General features: G+C 38.0%; 1 protein-coding gene across 6 annotated transcripts in view; it reads right to left on the reverse strand.

Moving 5' to 3' along the window:
- The window catches only part of CENPC (centromere protein C), a 93,808-nt gene that overhangs the window by 9,523 nt on the left and 57,701 nt on the right, over nucleotides 1-26,584 (reverse strand). For 4 of the 6 annotated variants that reach the window (XR_011567211.1, XM_070791526.1, XM_019962825.2 and 1 more), the window contains exons 11-16: nucleotides 19,519-19,662; nucleotides 18,291-18,373; nucleotides 10,079-10,138; nucleotides 4,863-4,967; nucleotides 3,192-3,320; nucleotides 2,702-2,797 (exon numbers count right to left, since the gene is read on the reverse strand). Coding sequence is in view for 5 of the 6 variants with exons in the window: in XM_070791526.1 (XP_070647627.1) it covers nucleotides 2,702-2,797; nucleotides 3,192-3,320; nucleotides 4,863-4,967; nucleotides 10,079-10,138; nucleotides 18,291-18,373; nucleotides 19,519-19,662 (617 nt within the window). In the remaining variant the exon portion in view is untranslated. The remainder of the gene's footprint in view (nucleotides 1-2,701; nucleotides 2,798-3,191; nucleotides 3,321-4,862; nucleotides 4,968-10,078; nucleotides 10,139-18,290; nucleotides 18,374-19,518; nucleotides 19,663-26,584) is intronic. The other 2 variants (XM_070791528.1, XM_070791529.1) reach the window with 2 other exon arrangements.

A 26,584-nucleotide genomic window follows, 5' to 3' on the forward strand; every position in this document is an offset into this window, starting at 1 on the left:
CCACCCTCTCCCTCTCCCACAGAGTCCATAAGACTGTTCTATACATCAGTGTCTCTTTTGCTGTCTCGTACACAGGGTTATTGTTACCATCTTTCTAAATTCCATATATATGCGTTAGTGTACTATATTGGTGTTTTTCCTTCTGGCTTACTTCACTCTGTATAATAGGCTCCAGTTTCATCCACCTCATTAGAACTGATTCAAATGTATTCTTTTTAATGGCTGAGTAATACTCCATTGTGTATATGTACAATAGCTTTCTTATCCATTCATCTGCTGATGGGCATCTAGGTTGCTTCCATGTCCTGGCTATTATAAACAGTGCTGCGATGAACATTGGGGTACACGTGTCTCTTTCCCTTCTGGTTTCCTCAGTGTGTATGCCCAGCAGTGGGATTGCTGGATCATAAGGCAGTTCTATTTCCAGTTTTTTAAGGAATCTCCACACTGTTCTCCATAGTGGCTGTACTAGTTTGCATTTCCACCAACAGTGTAAGAGGGTTCCCTTTTCTCCACACCCTCTCCAGCATTCATTATTTGTAGACTTTTGGATTGCAGCCATTCTGACTGGTGTGAAATGGTACCTCATAGTGGTTTTGATTTGCATTTCTCTGATAATGAGTGATGTTGGGCATCTTTTCATGTGTTTGTTAGCCATCTGTATGTCAGAATGGAACTGGAGGAATCAACCTACCTGACTTCAGGCTCTACTACAAAGCCACAGTTATCAAGACACTATGGTACTGGCACAAAGACAGAAATATAGATCAATGGAACAAAATAGAAAGCCCAGAGATAAATCCATGCACATATGGACACCTTATCTTTGACAAAGGAGGCAAGAATATACAATGGATTAAAGACAATCTCTTTAACAAGTGGTGCTGGGAAATCTGGTCAACCACTTGTAAAAGAATGAAACTAGAACACTTTCTAACACCATACACAAAAATAAACTCAAAATGGATTAAAGATCTAAACGTAAGACCAGAAACTATAAAACTCCTAGAGGAGAACATAGGCAAAACACTCTCCGACATACATCACAGCAGGATCCTCTATGACCCACCTCCCAGAATATTGGAAATAAAATCAAAAATAAACAAATGGGACCTAATTAACCTTAAAAGCTTCTGCACATCAAAGGAAACTATTAGCAAGGTGAAAAGACAGCCTTCAGAATGGGAGAAAATAATAGCAAATGAAGCAACTGACAAACAACTAATCTCAAAAATATACAAGCAACTCCTACAGCTCAACTCCAGAAAAATAAATGACCCAATCAAAAAATGGGCCAAAGAACTAAATAGACATTTCTCCAAAGAAGACATACAGATGGCTATATCATTTTTTAAATTTCCCTTTTACTTACAAACTTTTCCAGATCTGTAATTAATACATTTTTTATCATCAGCTTCTGACTGTACTCCCACAGTCGACAGGATATAGATAATACATATGCTCAGGAAACAAAAAGTGATGAATTCTTGAAAACATAAAATACAGTACAGCAATGTTTTCAGTTAAGACACTTTGCTAAAAAAAATATTCTCTGTAATTTTTCCTCTATAGCCAAATGAACAACTTAATATAGAAGTATCTCTGCTACTAAAGATATCAATGGAGCCTATTCCACAGTCAAAATTTTAAGTGTAAAAACTGTCTCTCTGCTTTGACATATTTATCTTTTGATTTAGGCTAAATCAAAAACTAGTCCTCAGTACTCACTAGTACAGTCATGACAGTTATTAAAACACTTAAATATTTCCTGTATGTAAATACTGCCTGGTTGGAAATAGCTGAGTGTCCACTACTTAAACCCACCACACTATAGCCCATCTCCTGGGACTTCCAATGGTATCCTAGAAACTAAATTTTTAATACCTGTAAAGTGCAGGAGGAGGCTTATAGGACCCTATGCCAGCCTTAAACATGATATTTGTTTGACTGACTGATGTCCTTGCTACACAGCACCAAAGGCCGTCTAAACCCAGACACAATCCCTACCTGATCTCATAGTACGAGTGTATCCAGGAGTCTGCCAGTTAATTTGCTACAATACCCCCTGAACAGGCTTCCTGATAATTCAGTTGGTGAAGAATCTGCCTGCAATGCAGGAGACCCCAGTTCAATTCCTGACTTAGGAAGATCCGCTGGAGAAGGAATAGGCTACCCACTCCAGTATTCTTTGGCTTCCCTTGTGGCTCAGCTGGTAAAGAATTCGCCTCCAATGCAGGAGACCTGGGTTCGATCCCTGGGTTGGGAAGATCCCTTGGAGAAGGGAAAGGCTACCCACTCCAGTATTCTGGTCTGGAGAATTCCATGGATAGTCCATGGAGTTGAAGAGAGTTGGACACAACTGAGCGACTTTCACTTTCCCCCTTAACAGCCCTTGTCCGCAAGTGTCCTCCTGATCAAAGAAGGCCTGGATCCTACTGGAGAAGGCAACATTCCTGATGGTAGCACTTGTATCATAGAGGACAAATGCATGGTACTATATGTCCCTGGAGGTTGTCTACCGTCAATTCCCCCACAGTAGTCCTCATACAGGCTATTTATTTGAATCAGACTTGCTACTGGACTTTGGCTCTTAAAGATCTAGGGAGAGAAAGGAAAAGTAGAAAAGCCAGCCTTTAAGCAAACAGTTTGTCCTTACTAGATGTTAAATTAAGCATTCTCAGAACCAACCCTCAGAGCTTACCCATAAGAACAGTCTCTCGTGTTTGTGGGTCCTTTACCCTTGTTGGCTCCAGAGGATCTCCCAGAGGTATATTCAGATTTACCATGAATTTATTCTCTGCAAAAGAAGTACCACTGAAATACTATTTATTTAAAACTCTTTTCCATTAAAAAAAAATCTAGCATGAAATAGAGCTAAGGACAAGTTGAAAAGGAAAACGGAAGAGGCATATTTCTTCCTGTTTATCAATGACCACGTTGATGCACTGAAGAGGTAAGTTTCATTTGACAGTGCAGTTTACCCGTGTGGAAATGTTTTACACTATGATATTAATGATTTTTTAAAAAGAATAAAATAAGTTTACTTTCAAAATCTAAAGAAAAGTAGACATTAAAAAGAGAATTTACCCTTAAGTACTATTATATTCTGAAGCCTTTAGAGGTATATTTCAAAATCTGCACAGAGCTATTTTTCAAAACACTGTTATTTAAAATAAGGAAAAAGTTCATACTTCTTTCATCATTTTCAAGACAGATTCTTTTCCTATTAGCTGTTGTAATGATTCTTCCCAAGTTTCCTTTTGCTTTCCTTTTAGATGATACTGTGTCTGGGGACAGTATTCCACCAATCACAAATCCTCCTGAAATTTAACCCCCAAAAGGTAAATTATCATACCTAGCAAAGTGAAAATCTTGAAACAAAATTCATTACATTAATACAGCACATTTCTTTTCAAAGCAAAGAATACAGTATTATTACTACTCTACAGCTAATTCAAGTAACACAAATAGCAACTAATTTCATTTAAGTCTCTCTACTATCCTAAATCTAGTGGCTCAGTCAGTAAAAAATCTACCTGCAATGCAGGAGACCTGGGTTCAATTCCTGGGTCAGGAAGATCCCCTGGAGAAGGAAATGGCAACCCACTCTAGTAATCTTGCCTGAGAGGATCCTAGTGGGCTACAGTCATGGGGTAACAAGAGTCAGACACAACTTAGCAACTGAACCATCACCACTATCCTAAATCTAGACACAGTGATGAAACATAACTGAATGATCTCTATTGCTTGAAATAAATAGTCATCAGTGGAGGTATAAAAAATGAAGGACACAAAGATTAGCAATGAACTATTTATAGTAATCCACATGTCAGTTTAGTCCTTTGACTCAGAAATACTGATTTAAAAAAAGGAAGTAACTTTAATATAACACTATTTTCTTTTCTATCCTCTATAATTTTTGTAGAGAAATATGACAAGAAAATAGAATGAGAATAATAATGGGGAATATTTAATCTTTGCCAGTTAAAATTTTCTCATGTTCTGATCTAAGGTTTCATTTTATGCAATTAGAAATCTTACTGGATGTATAAAAATAATGTGCTCCATGCTCAGTTGTATCTGACTCTCAGCTAACCCATGGACTGTGGCTCGCTAGGCTCCTCTGTCCATGGAATTTTCCAGGCAAGAATACTGGAGTGGGTTGCCATTTCCTTCTCCAAGAGATCTTCTTGAATCAGAGATTGAACCTGCTGCATCTCTTGGGTTTCCTGCTTTGGCGGGCAGATTCTTTACCACTGGGCCACCTGGGTTAAGTGTTAGTCACAAAGTCATGTCCAACTCTTTGTGACCCCACGGACTGTAGCCCACCAGGCTCCTCTGTCCACTGAATTCTCTAGGCAAGAATACTGGAGTGGGTTGCCATTTCCTTCTCAAGGGGATCTTCCCAACCCAGGGTTCAAACCTGAAGTCTCCTGCATGGCAGGTAAATTCTTTACCGTCTGAGCCACTAGGAAAGCCACCTGGGGACACTCTATAAAACTACACAATCACTTCAAATTGCTAGCAAAGAGAAAAAAAAAATCAGCATCTCTACAGTAATCAGAGAAACCTGGACTTGAACCTATTCTTGTCACACTGTTGGAGAATGATGATTAAACAAAGTAATGTTATAAATATGTAAGACAGTACTTGGCTTCCCTGGTGGTTCTGCCTGCAATGTGGGAGACCTGGGTTTGATCCTCAGGTCAAGAAGATCCCCTGGTGGGCTACAGTCCATGGGGTCACAAAGAGTCAGACACGACTGAGCGAGTTTCACTTTCTTGGCACAACACATATCTAAATAAATTATAGCAATTATCATTATTATTTTTTATTTTGAACTGTTAAAATGTAAATTTTACCTGATGGCCTTGACTGATAATCTATTCGTTCCCCTCGCCAGTATTCCAAAGGTTTTGATCGTGTTCTCATAGTTCTGCGAACATTTGGTGTATTGGAGGGCAATACTGTAAAAGACATCAGACAAAAATATACACATATGTTGAGCTGGATGAAACTCTGCAGTGAAAGGACTGATATTACTTTCTAGAACAGGAATGCTTCTAGACAAAACACTAGAGAAACAAATTTTAAGACATATTTGGGCTAATAAAGAAATGTCAATGAAAAAATAAACTACTAGATTGGAAAGATTTAAAAATTTGGTAACATTCATGGTTAATATGTTATAGGTACACTGAAATTCTCATATATTCCTGATAGGAATATAAACTGAAGACAATCTGACAATATCTATAATTATAATACTCTGAGGTGGCAAATTTCATTTTTAGAAAATGAATTTGCAAAATATTCATAAAAATAGGCAAAGATCTAGGTACAAAAACATTCATAGTAGTACTGTTTATAATAGGAACCGAAAACGGAAGTCAAACTGAAAACCATCTAAATGTTCCCAATAGGAAATGTGTTAATCAGGGGTAGTCATATATGTGTGTGTTTGTGTGTATACACACTTATCTACTCATTTTCTCTGACCATGCAAAGTTCTATATGCTAAGTTTTCTGGCTATATAATAAACTTTCTATGTTCTACCTTATTTCTGGTTTGCTGGATTTCTCCAATTCTGAAAGTGGTTTATCAAAATCCCTAACTGTATTGCTTAAAATCTCCTTGCTTTTCCTCAAGTTTTTTTTTTTTTTTAATACATTTTAGTTGCTAGGCTGTTTGGTACATAGGAGTTTATGATTTTTCTATCTTCTTCATAAATTGCCTATTTTTACAAGTCCTTTATTCTGTTCACATTTTTAACTTTAAATTTCACTTCACCTCATATTAAAAATGCATCACTACTACCTTCTGTTTATATTACTCTACTTAATTCTTTGATAATCTTTTATTTAAAAACCTGTTTTAAGTGCTATTTCTGCTTTATTGACTATGCCAAAGCCTTTGACTGTGTGCATCACAATAAACTGTGGAAAATTCTGAAAGAGATGGGAATACCAGACCACCTGACCTGCCTCTTGAGAAATCTGTATGCAGGTCAGGAAGCAACAGTTAGAACTGGACATGGAACAACAGACTGGTTCCAAATAGGAAAAGGAGTATGTCAAGGCTGTATATTGTCACCCTGTTTATTTAACTTATATGCAGAGTACATCATGAGAAACGCTGGACTGGAAGAAACAAAAGCCGGAATCAAGATTGCTGGGAGAAATATCAATAACCTCAGATATGCAGATGACACCACCCTTATGGCAGAAAGTGAAGAGGAACTCAAAAGCCTCTTGATGAAAGTGAAAGTGGAGAGTGAAAATGTTGGCTTAAAGCTCAACATTCAGAAAACGAAGATCATGGAATCTGGTCCCATCACTTCATGGGAAATAGATGGGGAAACAGTGGAAACAGTGTCAGACTTTATTTTTGGGGGCTCCAAAATCACTGCAGATGGTGACTGCAGCCGTGAAATTAAAAGATGCTTACTCCTTAGAAGGAAAGTTATGACCAACTTAGATAGCATATTCAAAAGCAGAGACATTACTTTGCCAACAAAGGTTCGTCTAGTCAAGGCTATGGTTTTTCCTGTGGTCATGTATGGATGTGAGTGTTGGACTGTGAAGAAGGCTGAGTGCCAAAGAATTGATGCTTTTGAACTGTGGTGTTGGAGAAGACTCTTGAGAGTCCCTTGGACTGCAAGGAGATCTAACCAGTCCATTCTGAAGGAGATCAGCCCTGGGATTTCTTTGGAAGGAATGATGCTGAAGCTGAAACTCCAGTACTTTGGCCACCTCACGCGAAGAGTTGACTCATTGGAAAAGACTCTGATGCTGGGAGGGATTGGGGGCAAGAAGAGAAGGGGACGACAGAGGATGAGATGGCTGGATGGCATCACCGACTCGATGGACGTGAGTCTCAGTGAACTCCGGGAGTTGGTGATGGACAGGGAGGGAGGCCTGGCGTGCTGCGATTCATGGGGTCGCAAAGAGTCGGACACAACTGAGCGACTGATCTGATCTCTGATAAACATATAGGTCAGTTTGTATTGTTTAACCAAATCTGTTAGTCTCTATCTTACTAGAGGAACTCAATCCATTCATGCTTATTTAGTATAACAAATATGGTTCTTCCTTCCATTTTACTTTATATTTAAATTTACTTGTTATTTTACATCAATGATTCTTTTTTTCCCTCCTTTTCATTGGTTTGGTCAGAATACCATTTCTTTCCCCATACTCCAAACCTTGGTCATTTCAAAGTTTTACTGTGCTTTTTCAGTCTAATTTACCTTCCTGTTCCTGACGTTCAAATCATACTCGATTTCTCTATGACTATATTAAAAACTATATTCCTTACCAAGATATCTTCTTCTTTCTTTTCTCACTTAGTAAAACAAAGTAGTTTAGACTACTTTTATCACTCCTCTGCCACTCCTACTCTCCTTCCCATTACACCAAGTTTTGTTAAGATAGTGCAGATTTCAAACTATCATTGCAAAAATTCTTACTTAGTACTTATAAATCCTCAATTATACTAGCATTAAGTAGTAGACACAACCTCAGGTGTGAGCAATGAGACACCCCTTCCCTAGGATACAGGTAGAACCTATAATATACTCAAGTGAATACGGCAAAAGCAATGGGAAGTCACTCCTGTGACTATATCATGGTTCTACACATTAAGACACTATCTAGCAGAAGCAGAGAATAATTATTCCTTGCTCACTTTGAAGAAGCAAGCTGCCACACTGAGAAAAGAGTCTATGAAAAGGATCATGTGGCAACGAACTGCAGGTGACCTCTAGAAATTAAGAGTAGAGGCCCATGGCTCACAGACACCAAGAAAACAGGTATCTCAGCCCTACAATTCCAAGGACCTGAATTCTCCTAACAACCGCATGAGCTTGAAAGAGGAGCTTGAGCTCAGATAAGACCATGGTCCAGGCTGACACTTTTGACTGAAGCCTGTGAAACGCTTTTAAAAAGAACCCAGCTAATTTGTACCTGAACTCCTGTCCCATGGAAACCACAGGATAACAAACATTGTCTGAACCACTAAATCTGTAGTAATTTGGTACATGGCAGCAGAAAATGTATACGTTATTTAAATTTAACCCTACGTTAAGAATCATTCCTCTCTCCTCTCTTTGAATTCAGTCCTGATTTATATGCTGCTGCTGCTGCTGCTAAGTCGCTTCAGTCGTGTCCGACTCTGTGTGACTCCATAGACGGCAGCCCACCAGGCTCCCCCGACCCTGGGATTCTCCAGGCAAGAACACTGGAGTGGGTTGCCATTTCCTTCTCCAATGCATGAAAGTGAAAAGTGAAAGTGAAGGCGCTCAGTCATGTCCAACTATTAGCGATGCCACGGACTGCAGCCCACCAGGCTCTTCCGTCCATGGGATTTTCCAGGCAAGAGTACTGGAGTGGGGTGCCATTGCCTTCCCTGGATTTATATGCTACTTGGTTAAATAACCTTACATGGCTATTTTCCATGGAGGATGACAATCTTGCATTATGTGCAAAATAGATTCAGTTATCAAAAGGAAAGATATCTTGGCTAGTTATAACATGCACTGTAATACATTTCTGAAAGTAGGCTATTTTATTTTTCCAGAGTTACACAGATGAATAATACTAGCTTTTTTTTTTCCTCCTTTATATGTAACTTCTGTCTGGAAGCTTTCCTCTATCCTTGAAATTTAGAATTTTATTCAATTCTGTCTAGAGGTGTATATTCTTCATTACTTTTTACTGCCAGCTGATAAACTCTCTCAAATTGCAGATCAAGCCTATCTTTATTCCAGGAAAGTTTTAAGTAGTATTTTAATTTTTCTTTTTTCTGAAAATTCTATTATTTGCATTTTTTATATGTTGTCTCCATGTTATTTCCCTTGCCTATTTTTTCCTCATGGTTTCAATCTCTTTTGTATTTCTGTTCCGATAAATTTCCTCCATGTCAACACCAGCTACTAATTTAGCACTCAACAGTATTCATCTTTATTTATCAGTTGATGTACTGATTTTTTAAACTGAAAAATTATGCTTTACCAACCAGAAAGCCTTCTGTAATATAAATAAATTTCTGAAAATACTCATATTTGCTACATTGTTAAAACTGTTATTTATCTACAAAGCTTTTGGCTTACTAGAATTTGTCTACTGTTGATTTTTCTCTCTTGTTGCTGCAGACCCTCTCAGGGACATTTTTATTTCTCTTTGCCTACTCTGACTCACAGCATATTCCACTCCAAGTCAAGCAAGTGTGTGTGTGTGTGTGCATGCATGCACTTAGTTGTGTCTGACTCTTTGTGACCTCATGGACTGCAGCCCACCAGGCTCCTCTGTCCATGACATTTTCCAGGCAAGAATACTAGAGTGGATTGACATTTCCTACTCCGGGGGATCTTCCCAACCGGGAGATAGAAGCCTCATCTTTTGAGACATCTGCAGTGGCAGATGGATTCTTCTGCAGTGGATTCTTCACCACTGCATCACCTAGGAAGCTAAGCATTAAACATTGAGAGCTACAGCAGTCGCTCTTCACATGGACCCACAAAATACTAACTGACAAGATGTGAGGTTCTAGTGGAAGCAATTAGAGAAAGCTTCATCCCTATAGGTTCTCATCAAGTATAAATGCAGAAGCCTTAAGTAGGGAGAAAAATAAAAAGCCACTCCAATTCTGCAAACATGAGAGGTCACATGAATCTTAATCCCCAAGTGGGCCTCTCCATGGGTTCCTTACTCCTGGCTTACTTATCCTAGTTACTGTTTTGTTTAGGTGTGAGCTGGAAAAAAATGAGAGAAGTTGTCATAGATGCCATCTACCCAGAAGTTACATTTTATAGAATTCTCTACCCTAGCTTCTTACATTAGGTAAGATCAGCTCCCTACTACTGGGCAATGAGTGAGTGGATTACAAGATTTATAAATGGACAATAAAGAAACTATGGCATGTGATGATTTATCATGAATTAATGAAATGAAATATGAAGTTTTACATTACCTGACAATTAATCCAAATAATATTCCCCCACTTGAGAAAAAATTAAACTATATTTAGAAAAAGAGGTTTTATAATAATATGAAAATATTTAGGGAAAAATAATCTTACCTAATTTGTGATGCATCTTGCTCTCTGGTGTTGAATCAGATATTTCTCCCCTTAAATCATCTGTAAATTACAAAAGAAATATCATGAGCAATGGCTCCTAATTTCATGTTGAGTTAAAGTATATACTAGGTAAACTTCAGAATAAACATTAAAAAAAAAATTCAACCCAACAATACATTTTATTACTCCCTTTGCTTTCCACTGCTGAGAAGGAAAAGCCTAATGAAACCAGAATAACATGTGTACAGGTTTTGTTACAATGATTATATCTTAAGAGGATAATGGTTACAAGTAAAAAAAACAATTATGTAAAGTTTAAAAAATAAAATAAAATTAGAGAAAAAAAAAAAAAAAAAACAAACAGGTTTTAAATTGCTTGTGGACTTCAAGTGAAATAAACCACTGGGTGGATAAAAATGCTGGGTGTGATTATGAACAACTGCTGAGTTAATAATGCAATCTATGATTCTTAAAGTTCTAAAACAGCACAAGTGTACTGAATTTAGTTGGCAGGGTGACAATTAGGTCAAGGGTTCTCAGTTTTAGTGTGGCAAATAGCATCTAAACATAGCAGTCATTAATTCTTTTCCTTTATCAACAAGCAAAGTTTAATTGTCTTCTCCTTGAAACTCCACTGGCCTCAGTGAGTTGCTTGACTAATGAAATGCAGCAGAAGTGACATTCTGGGACTTTGAAGGCTAATTCCTCAGGAGACATTCAGGTTCCACCTGGATCTCTTGGAACTTCAGTCTGGGGAAAGACAGTCACCATTATGAAGACTGACTATCCCAAGACTGCCGTGCTGTGAGGAAACCCAAAACAATCATGTGGAAAGGCCAAGTGGAGGAAAAGAGATGCTTGGCCAACCCTCAGTTATTTCAGCCACCCTAGCTGAGTACCAAATATATAAGTAAATAAGTGGACTTCCAGCCCAGCTGATCTTTCAAATGACTCCAGCCCCAGTGGCTTGCATCTAACTATAAATGTATGAAAGAGCCAAAATGAGAATCGCCCAGCTAAGTCACCCCACAGAACTATGAGAGATAAATCGTTAAACTAAGGCACTAAGATTTGGACAGTAAGTTATGCATCAATCTGAAACTGTAACACTGAACATACAATGAACTACCAGAGATTTTTAATACAATTTTTATATAGCATACATTTCCTGAAAAGCAGGTCTAAGCTTTCATTTTATTCCCAGCTAAAGAGTAGAAGGCTTCTTTTTGGTGATCATGAAAATGTTCTAATATTTACTGGGTTTTTTGCCTTTTTTTTTTTTTTTTGCATGTGTGCTCTGTCATGCCCACCTCTTTACAACCTTATGGACTGTAGCCCATCAGGCTTCTCTGTCCATGGGATTTCCCAGGCAAGAATACTGGAATGGGTTGCCATTTCCTTCTCTAGGGGAAATTCCTGACCCAGGGATCAAACTCGCATTTCCTGCATCTCCTACATCCACAGGCAGATTCTTTACCACTGAGCCATCAGGGGAGTCCAAATCTACTGTGGTGATAGTTATAAATTACTGAATTATATATACTATAAATGGATTAACTGTATGGTATGTGAAGTGTATCTTAATAAGGGAGCCCTATCTTAATAAAGCCACAAGGGAAGCCCTATCATAATAAAGCTATTACCAAAAAGAAAAAAGAAAACCCAGTCTCCCATGTAATTCCTACTAGAACAAGTAGAAATCTAGTAATTCTTGGAAATTTACTAAAGCAGTTTGCCTTGGAGGCAGCTGTTGGGGCCAGAGAAGGAGCAAAGCAAATGAGCAAATATACTGAAGATAATGGGAGTCAGGCTTCTCAGTATCTCTGAGAAAGGGTTTATTAAAATGGAAAAGGAAAAGTCAAATGTGTTGGACTGGAATTGGAGGTACTGATGTGCATGCCTGGTTTTTAAATACAGACACACCTCAGAGATATTGAAAGTGTGCTTCCAGTGAGTGCACGCTTAGTGACTCAGTCCTGTCCGACTTTTTGCGACTCCATGGACTGTAGCCCATCAGGCTCCTCTGTCCATGGAATTCTCCAGGCAAGAGTACTGGAGTGGGTTGCCATATCCTTCTCCAGGGGATCTCCCCGACCAAGGGACTGGACCCTCATCTCTTGCATCTTCTGCATTGGCATGCGGATTCTTTACCACCCAGCCACTGCAATAAAACAAATTTGGCAATAAAACGAGTCACATGAATTTTTTGTTTCCCAATACATTATGTTTACACTATTTTTCCCCAATATTTGTTTCCCAATACACTATATTTGTTTCCCAATACATTATGTTTACACTATAATGTAGTCTGTTAAGTCTGTAAAGTGTTATATCTAAAAAAAGTCAATGTATTTTAAATACCTTATTGCTAAAAAAGTGTTAAACATCATCCTGAGTCCTCAGTAAGTAAGAATTTTTTACAATAGTAACAAAGACCACTGATCACGGATCACCATAATAATAATGAAATATCGCATGAATTATCAAAATGTGACACAGATACACTAAGTGAACAAATGCCACTGGAAAAATGGTTCCAATAGACTTGTTTGATATGCAGTTGCCATAAAACCTCAATTTGCAAAAAATGCAAAATCCGTGAAGCACAATGAAACCAAAGAGCAGTAGAGCCAGAGACTGCCTGAATAAATACAAAAAAGATATAGATGCTTATGTATGTACAGTGTACATATATGTGTGTGTATCTATTGCCTATCTCAGTCCACTGAGAGCCTAGAAGCAGTAATATCCCAGTAACAATGAGCACACCTGGTACCCAGATCTAAGTTTCTAAATATCATCCCTCCACCAGGTTCCTCTGGAGAAATAACTGATTCCAGAGTAGAGACAGGGAAAAGAGTCTGGAACACCGTATGCTAAAAAATAAAAGCATTAAAAAAAAACAATAAAAACATAACAAAAGATCACAAGGACCAGCTGAAAGGATGCTTCCTCCTAGCCAAATCTGGTACAAGTTGAGTACAAGAACAAATGATAAAGATTACAAACCACTGAATAAAATACGACTGAGCGACTTCACTTTCACTTTTCACCAAAGAGAAAAACCCTATCTAAGTGGAGAAAGCTGGAAGACAGTATCTTGAACAGGTTATGAAGATTAAAATCATCAGTAGAAGATAGGTCAGCACTGCTGCTGCTGCTGCTAAGTCACTTCAGTTGTGTCCAACTCTGTGCAACCCCATAGATGGCAGCCCACCAGGCTCCACCGTCCCTGGGATTCTCCAGGCAAGAACAATGGAGTGGGTTGCCATTTCCTTCTCCAATGCATGAAAGTGAAAAGTGAAAGTGAAGTCGCTCAGTCGTGTCTGACTTTTCATGACCCCATGGATTGCAGCCTGCCAGGCTCCTCCATCCATGGGATTTTCCAGGCAAAAGAGTACTGGAGTAGGTTGCCATTGCCTTCTCTGGAGTCATCACTATATACCTCCTAACATGATGCACAAAAGCATCATTTCTGTAGCATTTCTGTCAAATATGCATGGCTCACATCTGATCATGAAGGAGTGTCAGACAGACTCTGGTTGAAGGTCAGAGAAGGCAATGGCAACCCACTCCAGTACTCTTGCCTGGAAAATACCATGGATGGAGGAGCCTGGTAGGCTTCAGTCCATGGGGTCTCAAAGAGTCGGACACGACTGAGCGACTGACTTCACTTTCACTTTTCACTTTCATGCATTGGAGAAGGAAATGGCAACCCACTCCAGTGTTCTTGCCTGGAGAATCCCAGGGACGGGGGAGCCTGGTGGGCTGTCGTCTATGGGGTCGCACAGAGTCGGACATGACTGAAACGACTTAGCAGCAGCAGCAGGTTGAAGGTCATGCTAAAGAATGAAAAGCTTGTACTCTTTAAAAAGTGTCAAGGTCAGGAAAAAAGAAGCCTAAAGAACTATATCTTAAGGAAACCAAAGGGACATGAAATCTAAACAACCCATGATCCTAGAATGGATCCTGACCAGAGAGAAAAAGGAATACTGATTAAACTCCTGATGAAATCTGCATGGACTCAATGAAGGAAGACTAGTGTCATATTAACGGTGATTTTCTGACTTGGATCACTGAAGAGTGATTATGTTCTTGTCTTATATCATGTCTGCATACTCATACATAATAACATGTATGTGTCTTGCTCCCAAACAGTCCAGAGAAAGACTATAAACATATATAAACATGTATGTAGAGGTGACAGAGAGGAAGATGAAACAAATATAAAATGTTGACAACTGTGGAATCTGGATGAAGAGGATATGGTATTTGAGTAGATCTGAAATTATTTCCCAAAAAAGTATAAGAGAAAAAAAAACAGAGGCAATTCCAGAATTTCAAAGACTAACAAAGCCTAATAAGCATGAAAATGAAAGAAACAGGTTATCTACAAATGAAAAAAGAAGTAAGGCTGATTTAAAATATCTACTCATAAGCATTAGCTATCATGAGGGGAAAAGAGCAATAGCCAAACAGCTTAAAGGAAAAAAGACTGACTCAAGACTCACTATTTGACTAGTTGTTTGTTGTATTAAAAAAATAAAATTTCTGAGTGCTTGCCTGCTAGCACATGTGAGACTGTCTACCAACTTTACAAAGAAGTAACAAAGAATATTCATTAAACATTTATTAAAGGAAAAAAATACTAACAGAAAAAAAGTTAAGTAAAAGGAAGAATGAAAATCTAAGAAACAACAAACTAAAAGAAAGCAGGGAAGCCCAATGTTAATATTGAAAAACAAAAAGACTACAAAGTACACTGAAATGTACATGGCAATGACTGCAGGAAATGCCAGAGACATACAGACCATTGCAAAGGAAAGACTCTGGCAGTCCTTAATGGACCTCACAAGTGGTAAGGATACAAAGAATAAGAGTAATATAAAACACAGAATGTCCATATTTAAGATCCAATTGTTCTCTGCCCTAATCTGCCCCTTTTCTGCTGCTGCTAAGTCGCTTCAGTCGTGTCCGACTCTGTGAGACCCCATAGACAGCAGCCCACCAGGCTCCCCAATCCCTGGGATTCTCCAGGCAAGAATACTGGAGTGGATTGCCATTTCCTTCTCCAGTGCATGAAAGTGAAAAGTAAAAGTGAAGTCGCTCAGTCGTGTCCGACTCTTAACGACCCCATGGACTGCAGCCTACCAGGCTCCTCCATCCATGATATTTTCCAGGCAAGAGTACTGGAGTGGGGTGCCATTGCCCCTTCTCTAGTGGTCTCCAAATCAAGAAATGATGTCTTTTTTTCAGGGGTCCAGGCTCAAAAATTTAAAGTTCTTTATCCTTGACACCTCACTTTCTTATACACCCTACATCCCATCCATCAGGAAATCATGTTGACTCTACCACCAAAAATACCTAAAATCATACTTCTGCTCTCTCCACCTTCCACTGCTACCACCCTAGTCCAAGCTACCACCTCACACAGGAATTACAAGTTTCACCAACTGGTCTTCCTACTTCCAACCTTACACCTGACTCCTTGAATTCATTAGTTCACCCCTAACATGTAGTCTCGCAGAAGACAATGGCACCCCACTCCAGTACTCTTGCCTGGAAAATCCCATGGATGGAGGAGCCTGGTAGGCTTCAGTCCATGGGGTCTCAAAGAGTCGGACATGACTGAGCGACTTCACTTTTACTTTTCACTTTCATGCATTGGAGAAGGAAATGGCAACCCACGCCAGTGTTCTTGCCTGGAGAATCCCAGGGACGGGGGAGCCTGGTGGGCTGCAGTCCATGGGGTTGCACAGAGTCGGATACGACTGAAGTGACTTAGCAGCAGCAGCAGCAGCAGCAACACGTAGTCTACAGCAGCCACAATGATTGCTTATAGGTTAGTCACGTCTCTCCTCTGCTCAAAATCCTCCAGTGGCTTCCCACACTCCTGCATAAAGCCCAAATCCTTATGGTAGTCTTTAACATTGTATAAGATCCTTCATTCTTATTCCCTCTGTGACATCATCTCCTACTACTCTCTCCTTTCATTGTCTTCCTCCTCCCCCTCCTTCCCAGCTTCCTTGGTGTTTTTCAATCAGAATTGAGTCTTTACCACATCAAAACCTTTGCCCTTATCTTCTATCTGCATGGAGCGCTATTTCCCCATACAGCTGCATCATTTGATTTCTCACCTTTCTCATATCTCTGCTCAAATTATCACTTCTTCAGTAAGACTTTTTCTGCCCATCTACCTAAAAATCTAACTCCTATTTTCTACTCCAAAAATCTGTACTTTATTTTCTTACTCTCAGTATCCCAACAAACCACAAATTTTGATATCTTTTTCCCATAGAAGAATGTACAGTAAGTATTCCATAATATTCCATAAATATTTAAGAATTTCAAGTATTTAATATTCAAAGTATACTAAAATATATATTCATTTACATTAATAATGAGTGTATACACATATTTTCATCCACATCTGTACACAAAAAGGGGCTTCCCAGGTGGTGCTAGTGGTAAAGAACCCTCCTGCCAATGCAGGAGACATAACAGATGCGGGTTCAATCCCTGGGTTGGGAAGATGCCCTGGGAGAGGGCAAGGCAACCCACTCCAGTATTCTTGCCTGGAGAATCCACAGACAGAGCCTAGTGGGCTACAGTCCAAAAAGTCACAAAGAATCAGACACAACTGAAGACTTAGCACACATGCGTGTACACAAAAAGTAGTAATATCTTTTTTAAGCATCCACAGAAGAATTATGAAATTCTTCCATGAGTTATGTGTTCTAAGCATATTCAAAGAATTAATAATACAGGCCAAAGTTATCTAGAACAGTGAATCAAAACTAGAAACTATAAACAACAACAACAAAAAAAACAAAACACAACTTCTTAGGATAACAGTGAACACTGCATATTCAACATATACCAGTATTAAATCTAAGCAGAGGACCCTTAGTGGTGATCCAGTGGTTCAGAATCTGCCTTCCTAGGCAGGGGATACAGGTTCAAACCCTGGTCAGAGATCTAAGATACCATATATTGCAAAGCAACAAGCCTTCACAACCCAACTACTGAGCCCATGGGTCACAACCAGAGATCATGTTCCACAACAAAAGATCACCCATGACTTGAAGATCCAACGTGCCGCAACTAAGGCTCGACAAAGCCAAATAAAATAATATATTAAAAAAGAAACTAAGCAAAGAATGTATATTCATCTTTGGATCAATTCATATGATGAGAATTGCTATCACCATTTTATAAATAAGGAAGCTGAAGCTAAGAACACTTAAAAACCTTACTCAACATCGCTAACTGGTAAAGCTAGACTCACTTCCAGGTTCCTGACTATGGAGACCAAGCTCTTGATGAATGTACTCTTTTAAAAAACATTTCGGTCAAAGAAAAATCACCACTGAAATTTAGAGTATACAATAGTAAAAACACTCTATTAAAAAAAAATTTTTTTTAACTAAAACTATACTCCAGAAAATGCAAACTCTTTACCAAATAAAAAGTAGAAAAATAAATATAAAAAGCATTCCACTTAGTAGAGAAAAATAATAAAAGTAAATCTAAACAGAGGGAGAAAAAACTATTTAAAAGGAAAAAGAATTAGTGAAGTAGGAAAGAAAAAAAAAGTATAATATATCATATGTCAAGCACATTCTTTAGGGGCATAAAAAATTATAAAACTATAAAGAGGCATTTTTAAAACTTCAACATTTAGCTTCAGTAATCATCAATATATGGCGAATCTTGCTTCATTTATACTCTTATCAGCCTGACATTTTAAACTACTGGAGTAGGCACCTTAAATGCCAATTATATTATGTCCTACTTCAAAGAAAGGACCGTCACTCATCTTACTCTTTCTTTTTATCTTTCCCTCCCTCCCTCTCGCACCCAGTTGTAAGGTTTTACAAATCTCTAACCATAAAATAAGGCTCTTAAGGGTAGGTCAATACATTTTTGCCATAAAAATGTCAATGGTGATAATTTAAATGAAACACAGCACAGGGACTTCCCTGGTGGTTAGTGGCTAAGAGTCCAGCTTCCAATCCAAGGTGCCCAGCTTCAATCCCAGGTCAGGGAACTAGATCTCACATACTGCAACTAAGTGTTCACGTGCTGCAACTAAGACCCAGTTCAGCCACATAAATAAATAAAAGATATTAAAAAAAAAAACACAGTACACCTTACTCCATATTTATAATGCTATAAAAATCAAGACAGTAGAAAATAAATCATAACTTACTCAAATTTTCCTGAACTACATTATCATCCACATCTGAATTGTTCTTTCCAGACGTTAAATAATTCTTGAGCCGAAAAGGTCCACTTAAGGAAAAAAAGGAAACCACAAAATTTGTGCTTTTGTAATGTAGCTATTTAATATAGCTATCTTTATGGTCATTTTTCTCCTAAAACTGCAAAATGTTTTGTTTCTTATAATACCATTAGTGATGTTAAAGGACGTTAAGAGTATACCTACTTGATTCATAAAACAAAAAGTTTAAAAATCTACAATTTAATCCCACATTTGATTTAAACACAGTAACACTGAATTTTACAACCTTTATACTAACTCATGAGTCAGAGTTACACATTTAAGTTAGCTCAATAACACACTTTGATAAAAATCAAATCATTAGAAATAAATCAGCTTATCTTAATTTTTTTTAAAACTACCGGCAAAAACAAGTAATTGAAAATTGTTCAGAAATGACTTGGTTTATCCCAGTCCTAGATCCTCATCCTCCTATTATGAACCCAGGACAGGCCTAGTAGTCAAGAGCTTTCAAACAGTAAAGAAATCTTAGTTATCCCTTTAAAGTCTGAAAATCTGCTATAATTTACCATTCCTTCATTTTGAAAAAGCGTTTATGACTTCAGATATTATGAGTAGGGTAATTTGGTTTACTCGCTGAGTATGCTCTCTTTAAACATACATCGACAAATTCTTAGATAATGCTTCTTTCAAAAAGTATAGCCCAATTCTAACTCCCTTCTGAGTATGACATAGACTGAGTGACTTGTTTCTAAACAGAATAAAATCCAAGACTTCAAAGACTAGGTCATTAAAAGACTATGACCTCTGTCACAGCCACACTTTCACTTGGATCATCTGCTTTGTGGGAAGCCAGCTGCCTTATTGAATAAACCAATGGAGACAGCCACATGACAAACAAACTCTAGCCTCCAGCTAATAACCTGTGAGCAAGCCACTCAATAAGTAGATCCTCTATGCTCTAAACAGGCAAAGGACTGCAAACTAGATAGATATCTTGATTGCTATACCTCATAAGAATCCCTGAGCCAGAACTAGCCAGCTAAGTCACTCTCAGATTTCTACCACAGAAACTGTGAAACAATGTTTGCAAGGCACTAACAAAATTAAAATGAACCTTTGGGAGTAATTTCTTACAGTCAATGGGTAACAAATATAGTGAGTAAATCCTATTATCCTTAGGACACATGCATACCTTCCTTCCAAAATTGAAGTCCCAGGCTCTCCAGAATCCAAGTTAGACTTTGCTGGTGTCGTGCATGTATATACACTCTTTTGAGACTTTCGATGAACATTTTGTGCAGCCATAGTATCTTGATTCTTTGAGCTTCCTGTATCGCTATGAAAATGAAAAGTCTGTAATTGTTCACATTTCTTCAAAAATTAGTTCTTCCATAAACATAACACAGGTGGGCAGACAATACAATACTCACAAATATCAAGTAATCTTGTTCAGGTCCTAAAACTTAACTAGTCCAGGAAGGAAATCTGATTTTAGAATCTACTAAAAGCTTTAATTTAAAAAATTCTGATAAAAGAAATGATAAAGACCTAACCTAACTAAGATAGAAGTTACTTCTGCTACTGCTGCTGCTGCTGCTAAGTAGCTTCAGTCGTGTCCGACTCTGTGCAACCCCAGAGACGGAAACCCACCAGGCTTCCCCATCCCTGGGATTCTCCAGGCAAGAACACTGGAGTGGGTTGCCATTTCCTTCTCCAATGCATGAAAGTGAAAAGTGAAAGTGAAGTCGCTCAGTCGTGTCCGACTCTTCGCAACCCCATGGACTGTAGCCTACCAAGCTCCTCCATCCATGGGATTTTCCAGGCAAGAGTACTGGAGTGGGGTGCCATTAGAAGTGACTAACTGGGAGTAATTACCTAAAGGCAGCTTATGACGTAGGGAAGTGAAATGAAAGTCGCTCAGGGGTGTCCAACTCTTTGCAATCCCATGTCCATGGAATTCTCCAGGCCAGAATACTGGAGTAGGAAGCCTTTTCCTTCTCCAGGGGATCCTCCCAACCCAGGGATCAAAACCTGGTCTCCTGCACTGCAGGCGGATTCTTCACCAGCTGAGCCACAAGGGAAGCCCAAGAATACTGAAGTGGGTAGTCTATCCTTTCTCCAGCGGATCTTCCCAAGCCAGGAATAGAACTGGGGTCTCCTGCATTGCAGGTGGATTCTTTACCAACTGAGCTATCAGGTAGTTAATCATAGCTTTTGTTGAAAATCCTTAAAGAACTGAAACTGTTTTCTTTGATATCTCTACCCAGCCTCCTGACAAACAGTACTGTTCAGAGGAACGTAGGCTCACCTCTTTGGTAGCTTACTGCAAATACATGAAAACAAGATACATTATTCCTAGATTGTATAAATCTCTTCTCTCGTATCTCCCTTACAAATCCCATGTTTTGTTTCTTGACTCAGTCTACCAGCTTATTTTTATCATTTGTGAGGATAAAACTGCAACATAACTAAAGAGCATGCAAAATTCTGAGTATTCTTTGATAATTTATTTTTGGAGTTTCTAGTCTCCCTCCAGGTCCTACCATCAGTCAAAACAAAACAAAACAAAAGGATTGTTAGAGAATACTATAAACAACTGTATACCAACAAATTAGATAACTAGATGGACAAATTCCTAGAAACACAAGAATTGCCAACACTGATTCAATAAAAAAAATAATCAATTTCAAAAGACTTAGAGAATAAATCAGTAGAAAGAAAACTGCCCAGATGATTTCACCACTGAATTCTACCACCATTCAAAGACTTAACATGACTTCTTCACAAACTCTTTCAAAAAAACAGAAAAGCACTTCCCAACTCATTTTATGAAGTCATTGTTATCCAGATACCAAAGGTGCACAAAGAAATCACAAGAAAACTACAGACCAAAAGAAAACAAAACCCCTCAACAAAATACTAGCAACATAAAAACAGAATTATGTGTCATGATCAAATAGGATTTATACCAGAGATGCATGTTGGGTTTAAGCCAAAAATCAATTAATGTAGTACATTTTATCAATAATAAAAAAAAAACTATCACATGGTCACCTCAATATACTAATGCCAAAAAAAGCATTTGACAAAACACATTTTTTCACTATAAAAAACACTCAACAAACTAGGAATAAAAAGGAACTTCCTCAACCTGATAAAAGGACATCTACAAAAACCCCACAGCTAATAACATATGGAATGGTGAAAGACTGGCTGCGTTCCTGTTAAGATTAAGAACAAGACAAAGTCGTCTACCATGCCACTCTTACTGAGCCCAGTATTAAAGACTTTAGCCAGAGCTATAATGCAAGAAAAGGCATCCAGATTGGAAAACAAAAGTAAAACTATCACTATTCACAAATGACATTCATGATCTTTTACTTAGAAAGTCCTATAAAATCTATTTTTAAAAGCTATCAGAACTAATACATGAGTTCAACAAGATTGAAGGATAAAGATCAACATAAAAATATCAATTTTATTTCTATACATTTGCACTGATCAATCCAAAAGTAATATTTAAAAAGCAATTCCATTCACAACAGCATCAAAAGGGATACTTAGGAATGAAATTAACAACAGAAAATATAACATATTACAAAAACACTGTTGAGAGAAATTAAAAAAGATCTAACTAATAGGAAAAACAACCCTGTTCATGGATCAATAGACAGTGTTAAGACAGCAATATTCCTTAAACCAAAAGATTCAAAGCAATCTATACCAGAATTCTGACATCTTTGCAGAAATTGACATGCTGATTCTAAAACTTATATAGAATTGCAAGACTCAGAATAGCCAAAATATTCCTAAAAAGAAAACTCACACTTCCCGATTTCAAAACTTAACCTCTAACCAATGATTATCAAAACAGTGTGGTTCTAGAACAACTGATATGTAGACAACAGAATAAAATTGAAAACTCAGAAATAAGCCCATACATCTATGATCAGTTGATCTACAAAAAGGGTTCTAAGACTATTCAATAGGAGAAAAATGTCTTTTCAACAAACAGTTATGGGACAACTAAATAGTTTCATGCAAAAGAACACGGTTGGACTCTTTACAGCATGTAGAAAACTTAACTCAAAGTGGATCAAAGAATTAAATTTAAGAGCTAAAACTACAAAACTCTTTAAAAAAAAAAGGGGGGGGGGTAAATCTTCATGAACTTGAATTGGACAAAGAATTCGTAGATATGACACCAAAATACCAATAGCAACAAAAGCAACCAGACAAAATAGATAAGTGGGACTTTATCAAAATTAAAAACTTTTGTGCTTCTGGTAGTAGGAAAGCTTCTGTGTGTGTGTGTGTGTAGTATGTATAATATATATATTTTAGAAAATTTATGAATTTTTGCCAAACCAAAAAAATTTATGACATTTTGATTCCACTTGTTTGACTTAGTATGAACAGAATGCTAGATTTCTAATCTGTATTCACTCAAAACTTTGATATAGTTCCATGTATTTTGGCATCTAGTATTACTGCTAAAAGTCTAGAAAATTTATTATCTTAGTGATTTGAAAAAAATTTTGAATGCGGATGGAAACTTCTAATCTAATTCTGAGAATATAAAGAAATACTATGTTGTTAAAAAAACAGGAAATTAACAAGTGATACAGTATTATTAACTAAAGTACAGATTTTGTTCAAATCCAAAACTTTCTGCTACTGCCCATTATTTGTTTTCATACCTTATTCAAGGCTCCACACTGTATTTAATTGCACTGAGTAGCTTCAGCTGCATGCAACAAATTCTGGTAAAATCTCTTTTTTTATTCTATTATAAATATTTCCTAATTTTCCTTGTTATGGCCTTTTAGATACACTCATCATTTAAAAGTGGACATTTAATTTCCAAATACATGGGATTCTGTATAAAGTATGAATGAATGAAAGTCACTCAGTTGTGTCCAACTCTTTGCGACCCCATGGACTATACAGTCCGCGGAATTTCCCAAGCCAGAACACTGGAGTACCCACTTCTCCTTTCTTTCCCTTCTCCAGGGGATCTTCCCAAACCAGGGATCAAACCCAGGTCTCCTGCATTGCAGGTGGATTCTTTACCAGCTGAGCCACAGGGGAAGCCCACAAGGGAAGTTTAAGGTATCCTTAACATGAATTTCTTATTTTTATACTAATTTCCCATTCAAATGCTTTCTTCTCTGCAATCATCCTCTGTGTTTTTTTTCAGTCTAACTTCATTGAGGCTTTCAATGGCTAAGTTGAAGATCTCTCTTGGTTAAATGTCACACTGTACTTGTGACATCATACTTGAAGATATGTGGGTTATTTTCAAGTATCTTTTGATATTGATTTCTAACATAATTCCACAGGAATAAAAGAACAGACTGTATGATTTCAATCCTTCAGACCATGAAATTTTTGCACTGTTCAATTTTTGAACATCCCTGGATATGTTCCTGTATCTCCTAGTTTACAGCCTATAGGAACTTGAATAGAATTTATATCCTGCTGTTGTGTGAAAACTGCATAAATCTTAATTATGTTAAATTGGTTCACAGTGGTTTTCAGGTCTACTATATCCTTCTTCTCTGTATACTCATTCTATTAATTTTTGAGTTTTTATTGAAATGCCAACTAAAAATCTTAATTTATCTACTTAAAAAAATTATAATATATAGTGGAACTGTATGTAACCTTGTTCTATATTTTCTAAGTTTTCTGTAAATGTGTTAGCATACTTCCATAAATTAAAAAATTAAAATTAAAAAGAAAAAAACAACTTCCATGCTTCAAAGAACACCATGAAGAAAATGAGACAACCCAAAGGATGAGAGATTACCAAATATGACTTATTTGAAAAGAAACTTATATCTGGAATAAATAAAGATCTCTCAATACAATTCAGTTAAAAAAATGGCAATCCAATTAAAAATCCACAAAGGATCTTAGTCTTCACAGAATGCAAATAAAAATCACAATGAGATACAACTTCATACCTATTAGGATGGCTAGAATCAAAAAGCCAACAAATGTTGACAAAGATGTGGAGTCACTGAAGTCAACTACTGATAGGAATATGAAATAGTGCAGATGCTTTGGAAAATGATTCTGCAGTTCCTCAAAGGATTAATGTAAAGTTATCATATGACTCGGGCTTCTCTAGTGGCTCAGTGGTAAAGAATATGCCTGCAATGCAGGAGACTGAGTTTAATCCCTGGGTTGGGAAGATCCCCTGGAGAAGGAAATGACAACTCCTGGATTCTTGCTTTCTTGATGATGTTCTTTGAAGCACATTCTGTTATATTTTGATTATCCATTCATCCATTGCTGGACATCTGGGAAACAACCTTTTGATTATTATGAATAATGCTGATAAAAACATCTGTGTACAAGTGAAAGTGCTGAGACATATGTTTATTGTTGTTTAGGTGCTAAGTCCCGTCTGACTCTATCGTGACCCCATGCATTATAGCCCACCAGGCTTCTCTGTCCACAGGACATGTCACATTAGGACGAGTAAAATATCAAGACAATTACATGTTTGATCTTCTACACATAGTAAGTAGACTATACAAATGTCTCAAAGATCTTCCTTTCTATGAACCCAGATACCCAACAGGTATCCTAAGCAGATACTGTAATAACTATCAACTTTGGATGTTTCTAAATAGTCCCATTATGTGTAAAATAGGGATCAGATCAGATAAGTCACTCAGTCGTATCCGACTCTTTGTGATCCCATGAATCGCAGCTGGCCAGGCCTCCCTGTCCATCATCAACTCCCGGAGTTCACTGAGACTCACGTCCATCGAGTCGGTGATGCCATCCAGCCATCTCATCCTCTGTCATCCCCTTCTCCTCTTGCCCCCAATCCCTCCCAGCATCAGTCTTTTCCAGTGAGTCAACTCTTCGCATGAGGTGGCCAAAGTACTGGAGTTTCAGCTTCAGCATCATTCCTTCCAAAGAAATCCCAGGGCTGATAGCCTTCAGAATGGACTGGTTGGATCTCCTTGCAGTCCAAGGGACTCTCAAGAGTCCTCTCCACCATCACACTTCAAAAGCATCAATTCTTTGGCACTCAGACTTCTTCACAGTCCAACACTCACATCCATACATGACCACAGGAAAAACCATAGCCTTGACTAGACGAACCTTTGTTGGCAAAGTAATGTCTCTGCTTTTGAATATGCTATCTAGGTTGGTCATAACTTTCCTTCCAAGGAGTAAGCGTCTTTTAATTTCATGGCTGCAGTCACCATCTGCAGTGAATTGGAGCCCAGAAAAATAAAGTCTGACACTGTTTCCACTGTTTCCCCATCTATTTCCCATGAAGTGATGGGACCGGATGCCATGATCTTCGTTTTCTGAATGTTGAGCTTTAAGCCAGCTTTTTCACTCTCCACTTTCACTTTCACCAAGAGGCTTTTGAGTTCCTCTTCACTTTCTGTCATAAGGGTGGTGTCATCTGCATATCTGAGGTTATTGATATTTCTCCCAGCAATCTTGATTCCAGTTTGTGTTTCTTCCAGTCCAGCGTTTCTCATGATGTACTCTGCATATAAGTTAAATAAGCAGGGTGACAATATACAGCCTTGACGTACTCCTTTTCCTATTTGGAATCAGTCTGTTGTTCCATGTCCAGTTTTAACTGTTGCTTCCTGACCTGCATACAAATTTCTCAAGAGGCAGGTCAGGTGGTCTGGTATTCCCACCTCTTTCAGAATTGTCCACAGTTTATTGTGATCCACAGAGTCAAAGGCTTTGGCATAAGTCAATAAAGCAGAAATAGAGTTTTTCTGGAACTCTCTTGCTTTTTCCATGATCCAGCAGATGTTGGCAATTTGATCTCTGGTTCCTCTGCCTTTTCTAAAACCAGCTTGAACATCACACAGTTCACATATTGCTGAAGCCTGGCTTGGAGAATTTTGAGCATTTCCTTACTAGCGTGTGAGGTGAGTGCAACTGTGCAGTAGTTTGAGCATTCTTTGGCATTGCCTTTCTTTGGGATTGGAATGAAAACTGACCTTTCCAGTCCTGTAGCCACTGCTGAGTTTTCCAAATTTGCTGGCATATTGAGTGCAGCACTTGCACAGCATCATCTTTCAGAATTTGGAATAGCTCAACTGGAATTCTATCACCTCCACTAGCTTTGTTCATAGTGATGCTTTCTAGGCCCACTTGACTTCACATTCCAGGATGTCTGGCTCTAGGTCAGTGATTACACCATCGTGATTATCTGGGTCGTGAAGATATTTTTTGTACAGTTCTTCTGTGTATTCTTGCCA

The sequence above is a fragment of the Bos indicus genome, chromosome 6 (genome assembly GCF_029378745.1).
Source record: "Bos indicus isolate NIAB-ARS_2022 breed Sahiwal x Tharparkar chromosome 6, NIAB-ARS_B.indTharparkar_mat_pri_1.0, whole genome shotgun sequence".
NCBI lineage: Eukaryota > Metazoa > Chordata > Mammalia > Artiodactyla > Bovidae > Bos > Bos indicus.